Source organism: Stenella coeruleoalba (genome assembly GCF_951394435.1).
Source record: "Stenella coeruleoalba genome assembly, chromosome: X".
Lineage (NCBI taxonomy): Eukaryota > Metazoa > Chordata > Mammalia > Artiodactyla > Delphinidae > Stenella > Stenella coeruleoalba.
In genome coordinates, this window is record NC_137152.1 from 49,461,833 (window position 1) to 49,482,730 (window position 20,898).

Consider the following 20,898-nt stretch of genomic DNA (forward strand, 5'->3'; position numbering starts at 1 on the left):
AACCAGCAACCACGAGCTTGTTCTCTGTATCTATTGGTCTGTTTCTGTTTTGTTATGTTTATCCATTTGATTTGTTTTTTAGATCCCACATATAAGTGAAATTTACAGTATTTGTCTTTCTTTGTCTGACTTATTTCACTTAACATAATACCTTCTAAGGAATTCCCTGGAGGTCCAGTGGTTAGGACTCCATGCTTTCACTGCCAAGGACCCAGGTTTGATACCTGGTCAGGAAACTAAAAACAAACAAAAAACAACAACAAAAATAATACCTTCTAGGTTCATTCATGTTGTCTCAAAAGGCAAGATTTCATTAATTTTTATAGCTGAATAATATTCTGTGTGTGTGTGTGTGTGTGTGTGTGTATACACAAATATATCTCACATCTCTTTTATCCATTCATCTATTGATAGACACTTAAGTTGTTTTCATAGCTTGGTTGCTGTAAATAATGTTGCAATGAACATAAGGGTGCATATATCTTTTTGAATTGGTGTTTTTGCTTACTTTGTGTAAATATCCAGAAGTGGAAATGCTGGTAGTTCTATTTTTAATTTTTTGGGGAACCTCCATGCTATTTTCCATATTGGCTGTGCCAAGTTACATTCTCACCAACAGTGCAGGAGTATTCCCTTTTCTTCACATCCTCACCAGCACTAGTTAGTTGTTGTCTTTTTGATGATAGCCATCCTGATAGGTGTGAGGTGATAGGTGTGAGGTGATATTGTGGTTTTGATGCATTTTGTTGATGATTAATGAAGTTAGGGATCTTTTCATATCTCTGACCAGTTTTTAATCAGAAAGTTTGGGGCTTTTTGTTATTGAGTTGTATGAGTTCTTTATATATTTTGAATATTAAGCCCTTATCTAACATGTCATTTGCAAATATCTTCTCTGATTCAGTAGGTTGCTTTTCTTTTGTTGATAGTGCGCAAGCACTTTTTAGTTTGATGTAGTCTCATTTGTTTATTTTTTTCTTTTGTTGCCCTTGCCTGAGGACACAGATCCAAAAAATGTTGCTAAGACTGTTGTCAAAAAGCATACTGCTTATGTTTTCTTCTAGGTGTTCTATGGTTTCAAGTCTTACACTTAAATCTTTAATCCATTTTGAATTTATTTTTGTATATGGTGTAAGAAATTAGTCCAGTTTGATTCTTTTACATGCAGGTGTCCAGTTTTCCCAACACCATTTATTGAAGAGGCTGTCTTTTCTCTATTGTATATTCTTGTCTCCTTTGTCATAAATTAATTGACCCAATAGACTTCGGTCTATTCTTTGGCTCTCTATTCTCTCTCATTGATCTATGTGTCTGTTTTTGTACCAATACCACACTATTTTAATTACTATAAATTTTTAGTAAAGTTTTAAGTCAAGGAGCATAATACATCCAGCTTTGTTCTTTTTTCTCAAAATTGCTTTGGCTATTCAGTGCCTTTTTTGGTTCCATATAAATTTTAGAATTATTTATTCTAGTTCTGTGAAAACTACCATTAATGTTTTGATAGGGATTGCATTGAATCTGTAGATTGCTTTGTGTAGTATGGAAATTTTAACAATATTAATTTTTCCAATCCATGAGCAAGGTATATCTTTCATTTGTTTGTGTTGTTTTCAATTTCTTTCATCAGTATCTTATCCTGTTCAGAATACAGGTCTTTCACTGCCCTGGTTAAATTTATTTCTAGGTATTTGATTCTTTTTGATGCAATTGTAAATGGGATTGTTTTGTTAATTTCTCTTTCTGATAGATGGTTTTTAGTGTATAGAAACATTAGAGATTTCTGTATATTAATTTTGTATCCTGCAACTTTATCTCATTTGTCAGTTCTAATAGCTTTTTTGGTGGAGTCTTCAGGGTTTCTATATATAGTATAATGTCATCTGCAAGAGGTTTTACTTCTTTCTTTCCAATTTGGATTACTTTTATTTCTTTTTCTTATATGATTGCTGTGGCTAGAGCTTCCAATACTGTGTTGAATAAAAGTGGTGAGAGTAGGCCAATTTGTCTTGTTCCTGATCTTAGAGGAAATGCTTTCTGGTTTTCACAATTGAGTATAATGTTGGTTGTTGGGGTATATATGGCCTTTATTATGTTGAGGTATCTTAACTCTATACCCACTTTCTGGAGAGTTTTTATCATAAACAGATGTTAAATTTTGTCAAAAGCTTTTTATGCATCAATTGAAGTGATCATATGATTTTTATTCTTCAATTTGTTAATGTGGTATATCACATTGATTAATTTGCAGATATTGAAAAATCCTTGCATCCCTGGGATAAATCCCACTGGATCATGGTGTGTGAACCTTTTAGCTTACTGTTGAATTTAGTTTGCTAATATTTTGTTGAGTGTTTTTGCATTTATGTTTATCAGTGATTTTGGCCTGTAATTTTCTTTTTTATGTTGTCTTTGTCTAGTTTTGTTATCAGGGTAATGCTGGCTTGGAAGCAGCATTGAAAGCATTCCCTCCTCTTCAACTTTCTGGAATAGTCTGAGAAGGAGAGGCAGTAACTCTTTTAAAAATGTTTACCTGTGAAGCCATCTTATGCTGGACTTTTGTTTGATAGGAGGTTTTTAATTACAGATTTAATTTCATTACTGGCAATTGGTCTGTTCATATTTTTATTTATTCCTGATTCAGTCTTGAGAAACTGTGTTTCTAGGAATTTATCCATTTCTTTCAGGTTGTCCACTTTTTGGCATATAATTTTTTGTAGAAATTTCTTATAATTCTTTGTATTTCTGTGCTGTCAGTTGTAACATCTTTTTCACTTCTGATTTTATTTATTTAGGCCCTCCCTGTCTCTTTTGTTTGATGAGTCTGGCTAAAGTTTTATCAATTTTGTATATCTTTTCAAAGAACCAGGCCTTACTTTCATTGATTTTTCCATTGCTTTTTAGTCTGTATTTCATTTATTTCTGCTCTAATCTTTATTATTCATTTCTTTCTACTAACTCTGGGTTTTGTTTCTTCTTAATTTTCTAGTTCCTTTAGTTTAGATTCTTTACTTGAGACTTTTCTTGTTTCCTGAGGCAGGCTTGCATCACTATAAACTTCCCTCTTACAACTGCTTTGCTTCAGTCCCATAGATATTTGTATCATTGTGTTTACATTTTTATCTCAAAATATTTTTTATTTTCTGTTTGATTTCTTCAATGACCTATTGGTCATTTAGTAACATGCTGTCTAGACTCCATGTGTTCAATTATTTTCTTTTAGTTGTTTATGTTGTAGTAAATTTTATAGTCTCATATCATTGTGGTCTGAAAAGATGCTTGGTAATATTTCAAGAGTCCAATCATTATAAGCAGAAAAATATAATGTCAGACAACTGTAGTTTCTTAGGAAGAAAACACTGTGTTCTAAAATACTTTTTCATAAGTTTACTAAACATGATTATGGTATGTGTGTTTATTTGTAGGAACTGGTAACATCTAAACATAACAAACCAAACAGGCAAACCCTTGTGCCATCACTACCACCCCATTTTACACAAAGGGAGGCCAATGTACATGGATTCCAAGAAGGCTAAAAAGAAAAAGAGCTGATTAGACCTCAGATTGCCCACTAAACGGGATGACGGCCACAGCTGCAGTGGAAACACCAAAAATGAAGAAGAATGCCTCCAAGGAAGAGAAGCAGCAGCCTAAGCAAGAGAACACAGAGCAGCATAATGCTGATTCTGAAGAGTTGAACTCTGAGAGTGACCCTGAACAGATGAGCCTTAAAAGCAGCAGTAATGACAACAGCTGCCAACCTGGAGATGTTCAGTTGAAGAAAAAGGATATTCCCTCTAAGCCACACCGCCAGCTTTGTAGATCACCCTGCCTAGATCATCCAAGCTTCTCCCAGAGTAGCATTCTACAGGATGGGAAGCTTGACTTGGAAAAAGAATACCAAACCAAGATGGATTTTGCTTTAAAGCTGGGCTATGCAGAGGAACAGATTCAATTAGTACTGAATAAGCTGGGTCCAGAATCGCTTATTAATGATGTACTGGCAGAACTTGTCAGACTTGGAAACAAAGGTGATTTGGAAGGGCAAGTCAACTTGAGTTTGTTAGTGCCTCGGGGTCCCAGCTCCAGAGAAGTTGCAAGCCCTGAACTGTCTCTTGAAGATGAAATAGACAACAGTGACAATTTGAGACCAGTTGTCATAGATGGAAGTAATGTGGCAATGAGGTAAGACTGGTATATTTTCTTTCTCTTTCTTTAAAACTGCCCTGTATGCAGACATTGCTTAGCAGACTATCTAGAGGTACATTTCAATATACAGTTCTATATAATCTTCATAGCAACTTTATTTTACAGATGAGAAAACTAGAGCTCGGCAAGGTTAAATGACTTCCTTGCGAACACTTGATATAGGTAATATGTAGCAAAGTGAGGATTTAAGTTTTCTGGCTTCAGATGAATGAAATGAAATTAACATTTGTAATCTATTTTGTGCCAAGTACTTTGCATATATGATTTAACTTGCAGGTGAGCCAACTCAAGTTCAGAGGTTAAGTAACCGCCAAGGTTACACAAGTAATAAATGGCAGTTTGTATTAAAACCTGAATCTGACTCCAATGCTCCTTCTGCAATATCATGCAACAGTATGTGGCTATTAATGTTATTAAGAATATTTGATATTGGGCTTCTCTGGTGGCGCAGTGGTTGAGAGTCCGCCTGCTGAAGCAGTGGACGCGGGTTCATGCCCCGGTCAGGGAGGATCCCACATGCCGCAGAGCGGCTGGGCCCGTGGGCCATGGCCGCTGAGCCTGTGAGTCCAGAGCCTGTGCTCTGCGGCGGGAGAGGCCACAGCAGTGAGAGGCCTGTGTACCGCAAGAAAAAAAAAAGAATATTTGACACGGTTTCTATTTTTTTTAACATCTATATTGGAGCATAATTGTTTTACAATGGTGTGTTAATTTCTGCTTTATAAAAAAGTGAATCAGTTATACATATACATATGTTCCCATATCTCTTCCTTTTTTTTTAATAGTTATCTTTTATTTATTTATTTTTGGCTGTGTTGGGTCTTCGTTTCTGTGCGAGGGCTTTCTCTAGTTGTGGCAAGCGGGGGCCACTCTTCATCGTGGTGCATGGGCCTCTTCACTATCGTGGCCTCTAAGGTTGCAAAGCACAGGCTCCAGACGTGCAGGCTCAGTAGTTGAGCTCACGGGTCTAGTTGCTCCGTGGCATGTGGGATCTTCCAAAACCAGGGCTCGAACCCGTGTCACCTGCATTAGCAGGCAGATTCTCAACCACTGCTCCACCAGGGAAGCCAATCTCTTCCCTCTTGTGTCTCCCTCCCTTCCACACTCCCTATCCCACCCCTCTAGGTGGTCACAAAGCACCGAGCTGATCTCCCTGTGCTATGCAGCTGCTTCCCACTAGCTATCTATTTTATGTTTGGTAGTGTATATATGTCCATGCCACTCACTCACTTTGTCACATCTTACCCCTCCCCCTCCTCTTATCCTCAAGTCCATTCTCTAGTAGGTCTGTGTCCTTATTCCCATCTTACCCCTAGGTTCTTTGTGACATTTTTTTTCTTAGACACCATATATATGTGTTAGCATAAGGTATTTGTTTTCTCTTTCTCACTTACTTCACTCTATGACAGACTCTAGGTTCATCCACCTCACTACAAATAACTCAATTTCATTTCTTTTTATGGATGAGTAATATTCCATTGTATATATGAGCCACATCTTTATTCATTCATCTGTTGATGGACACTTAGGTTAATTCCATGTCCTGGCTGTTGTAAATAGAGCTGCAATGAACATTTAGGTACATGACTCTCTTTGAATTATGGATTTCTCAGGGTGTATGCCCAGTAGTGGGATTGCTAGGTCATATGGTAGTTCTATTTTTACATTTTCAAGGAACTTCCATACTGTTCTCCATAGTGGCTGTATCTATTTACATTCCAACCAACAGTGTAAGAATGTTCCCTTTTCTCCACACCCTCTCCAGCATTTATTGTTTCTAGATTTTTTGGTGATGGCCATTCTGACTGGTGTGAGATGATATCTCATTGTAGTTTTGATTCACATTTCTCTAATGATTAATGATGCTGAGCATTCTTTCATGTGTTGCTGGCAATCTGTATATTTTCTTTGGAGAAATGTCTATTTAGGTCTTCTGCCCATTTTGGATTGGATTGTTTGTTTTTTGTTATTCAGCTGTATGAGCTGTTTGTAAATTGTGGATATTAATCCTTTGTCAGTTGCTTCATTAGCAAATACTTTCTCCCATTCTGAGGGTTTTCTTTTGGTCTTGTTTATGGTTTCCTTTGCTGTGCAAAAGCTTTGAAGTTTCATTAGGTCCCATTTGTTTATTTTTGTTTTTATTTCCATTTCTCTAGGAGGTGGGTCAAAAAGGATCTTGCTGTGATTTATGTCATAGAGTGTTTTGCCTATGTTTTCTTCTAAGAGTTTGATGGTGTCTGGCCTTACATTTAGGTCTTCAATCCATTTTGAGTTTATTTTTATGTATGGTGTTAGGGAGTGTTCTAATTTCATTCTTTTACATGTCCAGTTTGCCCAGCACCACTTATTGAAGAGGTTGTCTTTTCTACGCTGTATATTCTTGCCTCCTTTATCAAAGATAAGGTGACTATATGTGTGTGGGTTTATCTCTGGGCTTTCTATCCTGTTCCATTGATCTATATTTCTGTTTTTGTGCCAGTCCCATACTGCCTTGATTACTGTAGCTTTGTAGTATAGTCTGAAGTCAGGGAGCCTGATTCCTCCAGCTCCATTTTTCGTTCTCAAGATTGCTTTGGCTATTAGGGGTCTTTTGTGTTTCCATGAAAATAGTGAAATATTTGCTTCTAGTTCTGTGAAAAATGCCAGTGGTAGTTTGATAGGGATTGCATTGAATCTGTAGATTGCTTTGGGTAGTAGAGTCATTTTCACAATGTTGATTCTTCCAGTCCAAGAACATGGTATATCTCTGCATCTAGTTGTATCAACTTTAATTTTTTTCATCAGTGTCTTATAATTTTCTGCATACAGGTCTTTTGTCTCCTTAGGTAAGTTTATTCCTAGATATCTTATTCTTTTTTGAAATGGTAAATGGGAGTGTTTTCTTAATTTCACTTTCAGATTTTTCATCATTAGTGTATAGGAATGCCAGAGATTTCTGTGCATTAATTTTGTATCCTGCTACTTTACCAAATTCATTGATTAGATCTAGTAGTTTTCTGGTAGCTCCTTTACGATTCTCTATGTATAGTATCATGTCATCTGCAAACAGTGACATCTTTAATTCTTCTCTTTTGATTTGGATTCCTTTTATTTCTTTTACTTCTCGGATTGTTGTAGCTAAAACTTCCAAAGCTATGTTGAATAAGAATGTGAGAGTGGGCAACCTTGTCTTGTTCATTATCTTATTGGAAATGGTTTCAGCTTTTCACCATTGAGGATGATGTTGACTGTGGGTTTGTCATATGTGGCCTTTATTATGTTGAGGTAAGTTCCCTCTATGCCCACTTTCTGCAGGGTTTTTATCAAAAATGGGTGTTGAATTTTGTCGAAAGCTTTCTCTGCATCTGTTGAGAGGATCACATGGTTTTTCTTCTTCAATTTGTTAATGTGGTATATCACGTTGATTGATTTGCGTATATTGAAGAATCCTTGCATTCCTGGATGAAACCCCACTTTCTCATGGTGTATGATCCTTTTAATGTGCTGTTGGATTCTGTTTGCTAGTATTTTGTTGAGGATTTTTGCATCTATATTCATCAGTGATATTGGCCTGTAGTTTTCTTTCTTTGTGACATCTTTGTCTGGTTTTGGTATCAGGGTGATGGTGGCCTCGTAGAATGATTTTGGGAGTGTTCTTCCCTCTGCTATATTTTGGAAGAGTTTGAGCAGGATAGGTCTTATCTGTTCTCTAAATGTTTGATAGAATTTGCCTGTGAAGCCATCTGATCCTGGGCTTTTGTTTGTTGGAAGATTTTTAATCATGGTTGCAATTTCAGTGCTTGTGATTGGTCTGTTCGTATTTTCTGTTTCTTCCTGGTTAAGTCTCGGCAGGTGGTGCATTTCTAAGAATTTTTCCATTTCTTCCAGGTTGTCCATTTTATTGGCATAGAGTTGCTGGAGTAATCTTTCATGATTCTTTGTATTTCTGCAGTGTCAGTTGTTACTTCTTTTTCATTTCTAATTCTATTGATTTGAGTCTTCTCCCTTTTTTTTTTGATAAGTCTGGCTAATGGTTTATCAATTTTGTTTATTTTCTCAAAGAACCAGGTTTTAGTTTCATTGATCTTTGCTATCGGTTCCTTCATGTATTTCTGATCTGATCTTTATGATTTCTTTCCTTCTGCTAACTTTGGGGGTTTTTTTGTTTTTCTTTCTCTAATTGCTTTAGGTGCAAAGTTAGGTTGTTTATTTGAGCTGTTTCCTGTTTCTTGCGGTAGGATTTTATTTCTATAAACTTCCCTCTTTGAACTGTTTTTGCTGCATCCCATATGTTTTGGATCATCGTGTCTCCATTGTCATTTGTTTCTAGGTATTTTTTGATTTCTTCAGTGATCACTTGGTTATTAAGTAGTGTATTGTTTAGCCTCCATGTGTTTGTATTTTTTACAGATCTTTTCCTGTAATTGATATCTAATCTCATAGCATTGTGGTCAGAAAAGATAATTGATATGATTTCAATTTTCTTAAATTTACCAAGACCTGATTTGTGACCCAAGATATGATCTAACCTGGAGAATGTTCCCTGAGCACTTGAGAAAAATGTGTATTCTGTTGTTTTTGGATGGAGTGTCTGACAAATATCAATTAAGTCCATCTTGTTTAATCATTTACAGCTTGTTTTTCCTTATTTGATTTCATTTTGGATGATCCGTCCATTGGTGAATGTGGGGTGTTAAGGTCCCCTACTATGATTGTGTTACTGTCGATTTCCCCTTTCATGGCTGTTAGTATTTGCCTTATGTACTGAGGTGCTCCTATGTTGGGTGCATAAATATTTACAATTGTGATATCTTCTTCTTGGTTTTATCCCTTGATCATTATGTAGTGTCCTTCTTTGTCTCTTGTAATAGTCTTTATTTTAAAGTCTATTTTGTCTGATATGAGAATTGTTACTGCAGCTTTCTTTTGATTTCCATTTGCATGGAATATCTTTTTCCATCCCCTCAATTTCACCCTCTGTGTGTCCTTAGGTCTGAAGTGGGTCTCCTATAGAACATAGGAGAGGCATATATATGGGTCTTGTTTTTGTATCCATTCAGCCAGTCTGTGTCTTTTGGTGGGAGCGTTTAATCCATTTACATTTAAGGTAATTATTGATATGTATGTTCCTATTCCTATATTCTTAATTGTTTTGGGTTTGTTATTGTAGGTATTTTCTTTCTCCTGTGTTTCTTGCCTAGAGAAGTTCCTTTAGCATTTGTTGTAAAGCTGGTTTTATGTTGCTGAATTCTCTCAGGTTTTGCTTGTCTGTAAAGCTTTTAATTTCTCCATCAAATCTGAATGAGATCTTTGGTGGGTAGAGTAATCTTAGTTGTATGTTTTTCTCCTTCATCACTTTAAATATGTCCTGCCACTCCCTTCTGGCTTGCAGAGTTTCTGCCGAAAGTTCAGCTGTTAACCTTATGGGGATTCCCTTGTGTGTTATTTGTTGTTTTTCCCTTGCTGCTTTTAATATGCTTTCTTTGTATTTAATTTTTGACAGTTTGATTAATATGTGTCTTGGCGTATTTCTCCTTGGATTTATCCTGTATGGGACTCTCTGTGCTTCCTGGACTTGATTAACTATTTCCTTTCCCATATTAGGGAAGTTTTCAACTATAATTTCTTCAAATATTTTCTCAGCCCCTTTCTTTTTCTCTTCTTCTTCTGGGACGCCTATAATTCGAATGTTGGTGTGTTTAATATGTCCCAGGTGTCTCTGAGACTGTCCTCAGTTCTTTTCATTCTTTTTTCTTTACTCAGCTCTGCAATAGTTATTTACACTCTTTTATCTTCCAGGTCACTTATCCGTTCTTCTGCCTCAGTTATTCTGCTATTGATCCCTTCTAGAGTATTTTTAATTTCATTTATTGTGTTGTTCATCATTGCTTGTTTCCTCTTTAGTTCTTCTACATCCTTGTTAAATGTTTCTTGCATTTTCTCTATTCTATTTCCAAGATTTTGGATCATCTTTACTATCATTATTCTGAATTTTTTTTCAGGTAGACTGCCTATTTCCTCTTCATTTGTTAGGTCTGGTGGGTTTTTCCTTGCTCCTTCATCTGCTGTGTGTTTTTCTGTTTTCTCATTTTGCTTATCTTACTGTGTTTGTGGTCTCCTTTTCGCAGGCTGCATCTTTGTAGTTCCCGTTATTTCTGTTGTCTGTCCTCAGTGGGTAAAGCTGTTTCAGTGGGATTTGTAGGCTTCCTGGTGTAGGGAACTAGTGCCTGTGTTCTGGTGGATGAGGCTGGATCTTGTCTTTCTGGTGGGCAGGTCCACTTCTGCTTGTGTGTTTTGGGGTGTCTGTGGACCTATTATGATTTTAGGCAGCCTCTCTGCTAATGGATAGGGCTGTGTTCCTGTCTTGCTAATTGTTTGGCATTGGGTATCCTGCACTGTAGCTTGCTGGTCATTGAGTGAAGCTGGGTGTTGGTGTTGAGACGGAGACCTCTGGGAGATTTTTGCTGTTTGATATTATGTGGAGCTGGGAGGTATCTTATGGACCAGTGTCCTGAATTTGGCTCTCCCACCTCAGAAGCACAGCACCGACTCCTGGCTGGAGCACCAAGAGCCTTTCATCCACATGGCTCAGAATAAAAGGGAGAAAAAAATAGAAAGAAAGAAAGAAAGAAAGATGATAAAATAAAATAAAGTTATTAAAATAAAAAATAACTGAAGAAAAAAATTTTTAAGTAAAAAAAAAAAAAAAACGGATGGACAGAAACCTAGGACAAATGGTGAAAGCAAAGCTATAAAGACAAAATCTCACACAGAAGCATACACATACACACTCCCAGAAAGAGGAAAAGGGGAAAAAATAATATATCTTGCTCCCAATGTCCACCTCCTCAATTTAGGATGATTCACTGTCTATTCAGGTAATCCACAGATGCAGGGTACATCAAGTTGATTGTGGAGCTTTAATCTGCTTCTTCTGAGGCTGCTGGGAGAAATTTCCCTTTCTCTTCTTTGTTCGCACAGCTCCTGGTGTTCAGCTTTGGATTTGGCCCCACTTCTGTGTGTAGGTCGCCTGAGGGCGTCTGTTCTTCACTCAGACAGGACAGGGTTAAAGGAAAAGCTGATTTGGTGTCTGTGTCTCACTCAGGCTGGGGTGAGGGAGGGGTACGGACGCGGGGCAAGCAGAGGCCTGCGTAATGTTTCAGCAGCCTGATGCATGCCATGCGTTCTCCTGGGGAAGTTGTCCCTGGATCACGGGACCCTGGCAGTGCCAGGCTACACAGGCTCCAGGGAGGGGAGGTGTGGGTAGTGACCTGTGCTCGCACACAGGCTTTTTGGTGGCTGCAGCAGCAGCCTTAGCATCCCATGCCCATCTCTGTGGTCTGTGCTGATAGCCACATCTAGCGCCGGTCTCTGGAGCTCTTTAAGCAGCACTCTTGGTCCCCTCTCCTCTCACACCAGGAATCAAAGAGGGAAGAAAAAGTCTCTTGCCTCTTCGGCAGGTCCAGACTTTTCCCTGGACTCCCTCCTGGCTAGCCGTGGTGCACTAGCCCCCTTCAGCCTGTGTTCACGCCGCCAAACCCAGTCCTCTCCCTGCAATCCGACCAACGCCAGAGCCTCATCTCCCAGCCCCCGCCCACCCCGGTGGGTGAGCAGACAAGCCTCTTGGGCTGGTGAGTGCCAGTCGGCACCGATCCTCCGTGCAGGAGTCTCTCCGCTTTGCCCTCTGCACCCCTGTGGCTGCGCTCTCCCCCGTGGCTCTGCAGCTTCCCCCCCTCCACTACCCACAGTCTCAGCCCACGAAGGGGCTTCTAGTGTGTGGAAACCTTTCCTCCTTCACAGCTCCCTCCCACTGGTTCAGGTCCCACCCCTATTCTTTTGTCTCTGTTTTTTTTTTCTTTTGCCCTACCCAGGTACATGGGGAGTTTCTTGCCTTTTGGGAGGTCTGAGGTCTTCTGCCAGCATTCAGTGCATGTTCTATAGGAGCAGTTCCATGTGTAGATGTATTTCTGATGTATCTATGGGGAGGAAGGTCATCTCCACGTCTTACTCTTCCACCATCTTCTCAAATCCATCTGACATAATTTCTAGTAGCAGGGAATAGATTTACAGAATTCTTTTTTTGAGTATTATATTTTTATTTTTTATTAAAGTACAGTTATTTACAATACTATATTAATTTTAGGTGTACAACATAGTGATTCAGTATTTTATAGTATTGAATCAGTATAGTAAAATTCTATATTTTACTACATTTAAAGTTATTATAAAATATTGACTATTTCCCTATGACTGTTCTCTGCACTATACAATAAAACCTTGTATCTTATTTATTTTATGCATAGCAGTTGGTACCTCTTAATCTCCTACCCCATATTGCCCCTCCTCCATCCTTCTTCCCAGTGATAACCACTAGTGTGTTCTCTATATCTGTGAGTCTGTTTCTGTTTTGCTATTTTCATTCGTTTTATTTTTTAGATTCCACATATAAGTGGTAGCATACAGTAATTACCTTTCTCTGATTTTTTCACCCAGCATAATACCCTCTAGGTCCATTCAAATTTTTTCAAATGACAAAATTTCATTCTTTTCTAAGGCTGAGTAATATTTCATTGTATATACACCACAGCTTCTGTATCCAATCATCTGTTTATGGATACTAAGGTTGCTTCCATATCTTGACTATTGTAAATAATGCTGCTATGAATATTGGGGTGCATATATTTTTTCCAAATCAGTGATTTTGTTCTCTTCAGATATATACACAGGGATGGAATAACTGGATCATATGGTAATGCTATTTTTAGTTTTTTGAAGAATCGCCTTAGTATTTTTATAATGGCTACACCAGTGTACATTCCCACCAACAGTACAGTAGGGCTCCCTTTTCTCCACATCCTCACCAACACTTGTTATTTTTTGTGGTCCTTTTGACAACAGCCATTCTGACAGGTGTGAGGTGATGTCTCACTTTAGTTTTTATTTGGATTTCGGAGACGATTAGCAACGTTGAGCATCTTTTCATGTGCCTGTTGGCCATCTGTATGTCTTCTTTGGAAAAATGTCTACTCAGGTCTTCTGCCCATTTTTTAATTGAGTTGTTTGGCTTTTTTACGTTGAGTTGTATGTGCTGTTTATATATTTTGGACATTAACCCCATATCAGTCATATCACTAACAAATATTTTCTCCCATTCAGTAGGTTGTCTTTTCATTTTGTCAAAGGTTTCCTTTGCTGTGCAGTAGCTTTTAAGTCTAATTAGGTGTCATTTGTTTATTTTTACTTTTATTTCCTTTGCTTTGGGAAACAGATCCAAAAACATATCACTCTGATTTATGTCAGAGTGTTCTGCCTATGTTTTCCTTTAGGAGTTTTATGGTTTACAGTCTTACATTTAGATCTTTAATTCATTTTGAATTTATTTTTTATGTCGTGTTACAGAATTTTCTAATTTCATTCTCTTATATGTAGCTGTCCAGTTTTCCCAGCACCACTTATTGAAGAGACTGTCTTTTCTCCATTGTGTATTCTTGCCTCCTTTGTTGTACATTAATTGACCATAAGTGTGTGTTTTTTCCTAGGCTCTCTATTCTTTTCTATTGAGTTATGTGTCTGTTTTTGAGCCAGTACCATACTGTTCTGATTACTGTAGCTTTGTAGTATAGTCTGGATTCAGGGAGTATTATTTCTCCAGCTCTGTTTTTCTTTCTCAGGTTGTTTTGGCTATTAGGGGTCTTTTGTGTTTCCATACAAATTTTTAAATTATTTGTTGTAGTTCTGTGAAAAATGCCCTTGATACTTTGTTAGGGATTGCATTGAATCTGTAGGTTGCATTGGGTAATATAGTCATTTTGACAGTATTAATTCTTCCAATTTAAAAACAGGGTATATCTTTCAATCTGTTTGTGTCCTCCTCAATTTCTCTCATCAGTGTCTTACAGTTTTCTGAGTACATGCCTTTTACCTCCATAAGTAGCTTTATTCCTAACTATTTTATTCTTTTTGATGTGATGGTGGAAAGGATTGTTTCCTGAATTTCTCTTTCCAACAGTTCATTTTTAGTGTATAGAACTGCAACAGATTTCTTTACATTAATTTTATATCTTGCAACCTTACTGAATTCATTTATTAATTCTAGTAGTTTTTTGTGGAGATTTTAGGGTTTTGTATATATAGTATCTTTTGATTTGGAGCATTAATCCATTGACTTTTAAAGTGATTATTGATAAGTATGTACTTATTGCCATTTTGTTACTTGTTTTCTGGTGGTTTCTGTAGTTATTCTCTATTCTTTTCTTCCTCTTGTGGTTTGATGATTTTTTAATGGTATGCTTGTGTTCCTTTCTCTCTAGTTTTTGTGTATCTATCATAGGTTTTGTTGTTGATGTTTATAAAATTATTTATTTATTTTTGGCTGTGTTTGGTCTTCATTGCTGCATGCGGGCTTTCTCTAGTTGTGGCGAGCGGGGGCTACTCTTTGTTGCGGTGTGCGGGCTTCTCATTGTGGTGGTTTCTCTTGTTGTGGAGCATGGGCTCTAGGCACACAGGCTTCAGTAGTTGTGGCACATGGTCTCAGTAGTTGTAGCTCATGGGCTTTAGAGCACAGGCTCAGTAGTTGTGGCACCCGGGCTTAGCTGCTCCACAGCATGTGGGATCTTCCCAGGCCAGGGCTCAAACCCATGTCCCCTGCATTGGCAGGTGGATTCTTAACCACTGTACCACCAGGGAAGCCCCTAGCATAGGTTTTTGATTTGAGGTTACCATGGGGTTTGTATATGTTGACCTACAACTAAATGTATAGATCATGTTCTAAACTGATAGTCATTTAAGTCAAACACGTTCTAAAAAATCTACATTTTATACTCCCCTCCCCCCACAGTTTGTGTTTTTTATGTCATATTTTATATCATCACGTCTACCCCTTAACTCTCTATTGTAATTATAGTTTATTTTACAACTGTTTTCTTTTAGTCTCATACTTGCTTATGTAAATTGTTGATCCACCACATCTACTATATATTTGCTTTTACTAGCAGGACTATTTCTTTCCTATAAACTTTTACTTCTTGTTGTAACCTTTTATTTTCTACTTAGAAAATACCTTTTAACACTTCTTGTTGGGTCAGTTTAATACTGATGAACTCTTTTAGTTTTTGTTTGTCTCAGAAGTGCTTTTTCTCTTCTTCAATTCTGAATATCTTTTCTGGGTATAATATCCTAGGTTGTAGGTTTTTCACTTTCAGCACTTTAAATATATCATGCCACTCCATTCTGACCTGCAAAGTTTCTGCAGAAACATCAGCTGATAGCTTTGGGGGAGTTCCCTTTTATGTGACTCTTGTTTTTCTCTTGCTGCCTTTAAAATTCTTTCTTTGTCTTTAACTTTTGCCATTTTAATTATGATATGCCTTGGTATGTGTCTCTTTGGGTTTGTGTTGTTTGGGACTCTGTGCTCCCTGTGAATGGAAATCTCTTCTTCTTCTGGAATTTTTCAACCATAACTTCATCAACTACATTCTTTACCTCTTACTCTCTCTCCTCTCCTTCTGTGACCCTTATGTGAATGTTAGTATGCTTGATGTTGTCCCATAGATCCCTTAAACTAGCCTCTTTTTTTTTTTTTTTGGCAGTACGCGGGCCTCTCACTGTTGTGGCCTCTCCCGTTGTGGAGCACAGGCTCCGGATGCGCAGGCTCAGCCATCATGGCTCATGGGCCGAGCCGCTCCGCGGCATGTGGGATCTTCCCAGACTGGGGCACGAAACTGTGTCCCCTGCATTGTCAGGCGGACTCTCAACCACTGCGCCACCAGGGAAGCCCTATCCTCATTTTTTTAAAATTTTGTTTTTCTATTTACTGTTCTGATTGGGTGGTTTCCATTAGACTATCTTCCAGGTACTTATGCCATCTTCTGTATCACTTAGTCTGCTTCCAGTGTGTTTTTCATTTCAGTTATTGTATCCTTCAGCTCTGACCAGTTGTTTTATATTTTCTAGCTCCTTGTTAAAATTCTCATTTTGCTTGTCTATTCTTTTCCCAAGTTCAGTTAGCCTTCTTATTACTAATGGTTTGTACTCTTTATCTAGTAAATTATTTACCTCTCTTTCATTAGGGGTTTTTTTCAAAGGCAGGTTCTTTTTCTTTCATTTGAAACACATTCCTTTGTCTTCTCATTTTGTTTAACTTTCTCTGTCTCTATAGAATTAAGTGAAACTGTTACTTTTCCTGATCTTGAAGCGGTGTTCTTCTGTGGGAGTGTCCTTATGCAGTCTGTGTGTGCCCAGTGACTTTGGTGGGAGAGCTGAATCTGAAATGAGCACAGGTCACATCTTCCCCAGGTGTGTGCTGACAGCTACCACCCTAGTTGGTGGTAGGGCTGGATATGGAGGAGCTAGAGCCAGAAACAGATGTGAGCTGGGGCTTCTCCTATGATCAATGGTTGTCACCACCCTATGGGGGCTGGGGTCCAAGATGCTGGAGTAGAAGCCCTAAGGGTTGGGTCCAAGCTGGTCCCATACTCTCTAAGTGTGCACTCTCCCCCAGCAGCAGCACCTCCACCCTAGTGGAGGGCAGAGCCAGAGCAAGTGGAGTTGGAACAGTAGCCCAGTGAGGGCTGGAGTGGATTCTGGGGCAGTTGTGAGAAACCAGCCAGAGTCCCAGGCTGTTTTCAATATGCTTTCTTTGCCTTGTTCCTGGGAGTAAGGAAGTGTGCATGCATACTGTTCATGATGGAGTCTCAGTTTCTCACAGCCCCTCTAGTAAGTCCCACCAGTTTTCAAACAAGGTAAGGGGACTCATCTTCCCAGTGTGAGACCCCAGTGCTGGAATGCCAAATATGTGGCTAGAACCATATATTTGGCATCCACTCACTTCCTAGGGAGTATCTCCAAGCCTATGATATACCCCTCTACTTCTGTGTCCCCCGCTAGTAGCACAGGTCCCAAACTGATCACTTCTCCTCTCTGCCTGACTCCTTGCAGATCTTTCTTTATAGGCTTGGTTGTAGAAGAGCCTTTCTGCCAGCCTCCAGTTAGTTTTCAGTGAGAGTTGCTACACATGTAGATATATTTTTGATGTGTTTGTGGGGGGAGGTGAGCTCCCACAAATGTCCTCCTACTCTGCCATCTTGATTCCCCCTTTTTAAAATATGTTTAAAAATCACAGCATCATAATAGGCTATGTAAAGGAGGCTAGACATCTCCCCTGTTTTAATGAGGGGAAACTAGAAGCATAGTAACAAGAAAGTTAAGTGACCTGTACACAATATTCCAGGAATCAGAATGATGCAATGGGCGGTGAAAAGCAGAGAGTGATTTCTGTGCCCAAAGGACCAAAGGTAACTTTGCCCCCCTCCCTAATAGGCATAAACTAGAGTGATTCTTGAGGGGAAGAGGTATGGATCTGCTAAAATCAATTTTTTTTTCCAGATCAGGCCACCCAAAACACTTTAGATTGGACTCATTTCCCAAGACCCACTCTTCTTTAAGTGTTTTGTGTTTTGGGGGTGGGGATGAGAAGAACCCAGGACTTCTTTGAGAACTTTGAATTCATGGTGATATAAGATCTTCCTTATATTTGGAATTCTGTTCAAGGATTGCTGATTATGAAGGACGCTTTATGGTTCTTTTGCTTTGTAAGGAATAATGAAGAGATTAATTACCAAGGTAATTAGTTTCAACATATCTAGTCTTTGCCAATAGTAAACTCTCATGCTGATAGGAAGATAAACTTTTGTCTTTTATAGTAGTTGATTTACTATGTTAAAGATACCTCACACAACTTAAAGAGAGCAAAAAAAAAAATCAGCACTCAACCTTATTTTTAGGAGCATGTTAAAATAGTGCATAATGGACAACATATTTTTTTTTTAATTGCCAACTGTGTCCTTGTTAGCATCTCTTCCTTGTATGACTAGGAAAGTTACTGATGAGTCCCATTTATTCTGCAATCACATTTCACACGGTCAAAAGTTCAGTGCCATAGTCTGCTCATGATTTTTAGTGCCATTAATCTGAATTCATTTTGTTTTCCCCATTCTCCTGTAACTTTATCATGAGATTGGTACTTAAACAAACTATATACTGATGTCTGTTTTTCCTCAATGTATTGGATGAGACTGCATTGAAATCATGATGCTTTGTCATTAATAGCATTTGTTTAACATTTGCAATAGTGGTGTACCTGTAATTCACATATTGATGTATGGTAAAATCCTAAAGGGTTTGTTCATTCAGAGAGCTGTTTCCTTGGGGGTTGGGGGGGATCCATTTCAGTGGAGTTAAGGCTTTCAAAGGTAAACGCCACCATATATTTTTTTTCTTAGCTGTGTGGGGTCTTCATTGCTGTACATGGGCTTTCTCTAGTTGTGGTGAGTGGGGGCTACTCTTCATTGTGGTGCACAGGCTTCTCATTGTAGTGGCTTCTCTTGCTGTAGAGCATGGGCTCTAAGCATGCAGCCTTCAGTAGTTGTAGCACCAAGGCTCAGTAGTTGTGATGCATGGGCTTTGTTGCTCTGCAGCATGCGGGATCTTCCCAGACCAGGGCTTGAACCTGTGCCTCCTGCACTGGCAGGTGGATTCTTAACCACTGGGCTACCAGGGAAGCCACCCCACCATGTTCTTTTTTAAGTCTAGGAGAAGCCCAAATATTTGAACCCTACAAAAAAAAAAGTCAGAAAGAGAGGCCAGTGACCCATCTGCTAGACAGAATTTGGCTTGGAACCTAGATCGTGAGACATATCTAAGCCACTTGACAGAACAAAGTGAGTTGTAGTGTCCCTAAAACATTCTGTAACTTTCAGGTCCTAGGTTTTATATTGCTTTTTAGATAGGATTTTAGGTCCTAGCTTTTTAAAATTGCAAAAGGACATTTTGCAGGTTCAGGCTAAAACAGGTCATCTTGCAGGATTTATTTTCCATTTTTTCATTCATTTATTCCTTAAATATTTATTGATCTCTAAACTTTGCATACTGGGCCCTTATGTAGTGTTACTGGGTTGGCGTGCCTTGTGTCAAATAGCTTCAACTAAGGAGGTCAAAGGAAGACCCAGACCAGTAATCTCTGTCCTTGTGATAGCAAGCAAAGAATTGCAGGCTACCACTTTGGGCTTAAGTGCAAAGCAAAGTTTACTAAAGCATAGTTACACTCTCAGAGAGAGAGTGGGCTATTTCTGTGAAGTGAAACCAGCACTCCTGTACAGGCTTAAGAGTGTTTGTAAGGAACGTTCTGTGAGGAGGTGGGTCATGATCATGGGTGACAGGGGATCATTATTTGATTGACAGTCCCGAACTATGTAACAAGTTCATTATTATGCATGCCCTTACCCTTAATTCACTAAGAAAAGCCTACCCAGATGGGCAAAACCATTTACAGATTTTATTATAATGATGGTATAATGAGTTTGGGTTTACTATAGGTTATACGCCTGTCTGGTCTGGGCATGTGCAGCCCAGAGAAGTTCCCTTGTGTTATTGGGTTCCCTCTTTATCTTTATCAGGATAAATTGCCCACCACCTGACCATAGTTTCACCCATTCTGGGTGGGGTCAGGGGAGGGTCCTCAGATGGTTGGGGTATAACTTGACTATTCCCCCCTTGTCTTTTTTCCACTGTCACCTCCTTGCTGCTAATGTCAGGGGAGGGTCCTCAGATGGTTGGGGTATGACTCAACTACTCCCCTCTTGTCTTTTTGCTACTGTTGCCTCCTTGCTCTTAATGTCAGGGGAGGGTGCCCAGAGGGTTGGGGTGTGACTTGATAGTTTCCTTCTTGTCTTTTCACCACTGTCACCTCCTTGCTGCTAATGTCTGACTAACTACCTAACATTCCCCCCTCAAGAGTATGGGACCCAATTCTTTGTGACATGGGCGATGACTGCTCTGGCTGCTTCCTGCTGTTAAGGGGCGGAGTCTTGATTGGGTCCCTCCTCTTGCTCTCCTTCAGCTAGGAGGTAGGCTGGAGTGATGATCATCAAGGGGTCCCATGTAGATCTTGGTCTCAGGGCCAGGCTGAATGGGCTGGTAGCTACCTCGCAGAACCATTTGGAATCGAACAGCCTGTATGCGTTCTGAAATGAGTCGAACAAGTAGGTTTATGATACAAGGGCCTAATAACAAAACAAAGGCTGTCAGGACTAATGGTCCCAACAAGGGCAACAGTTATGTCCATATCTGGGTCTCCATGGAGGAGAGGAAGGTAGAAAGCCAACTAGGGCCCTGTCCTGCTCTCTCTTTCAGATCTTCTATTATTTTGATGTTTTTCTTTAAAGCCAGAAGGTTTTCTTCAACCTGGCTGGAGATATTAACATAGAAGCAGCATGTTTCATTTAACAGGGCACAGACACCCCCGGCCTCAGCTGTTATAACAGGGGTCCCAAACTCCCTGGCTGTGGATCGGTACCGGTCTGTGGCCTGTTAGGAACCAGGCCATACAGCAGGATGTGAGTGGTGGACAAGTGAGTGGAGCTTTATCTGCTGCTTCCCATCGCTCACATTACTGCCTGAACCATCCCTGCCCCCCACCCAGTCTGTGGAAAAATTGTCTTCCATGAAATTAGTCCCTGATGCCAAAAATGTTGGGGACTGCTGTGTTATAACATTGAGGGCCCTCTTATTTTGTAAAATCACCTCAGCCAGAGAATCTAGGGCTGACTGTTGCTCTTCAATGGCTGCTACCATAGCCTTCCAGGATTCCTGGACCATGATGGTAAGATTGAGAATGCTTCTCTCTAAGAGGTGTATACCCGCAAACCAAAAAATTTC

General features: G+C 39.2%; 1 protein-coding gene across 1 annotated transcript in view; it reads left to right on the top strand.

Moving 5' to 3' along the window:
• Positions 1-3,580: 3,580 nt before the first annotated feature.
• The window catches only part of ZC3H12B (zinc finger CCCH-type containing 12B), a gene marked incomplete at both ends in the record, with an annotated part of 31,353 nt that continues 14,035 nt past the window's right edge, over positions 3,581-20,898 (top strand). Inside the window, one exon of the mRNA XM_079910226.1 lies at positions 3,581-4,185. Coding sequence (XP_079766352.1) covers positions 3,581-4,185 — 605 coding nt within the window. The remainder of the gene's footprint in view (positions 4,186-20,898) is intronic.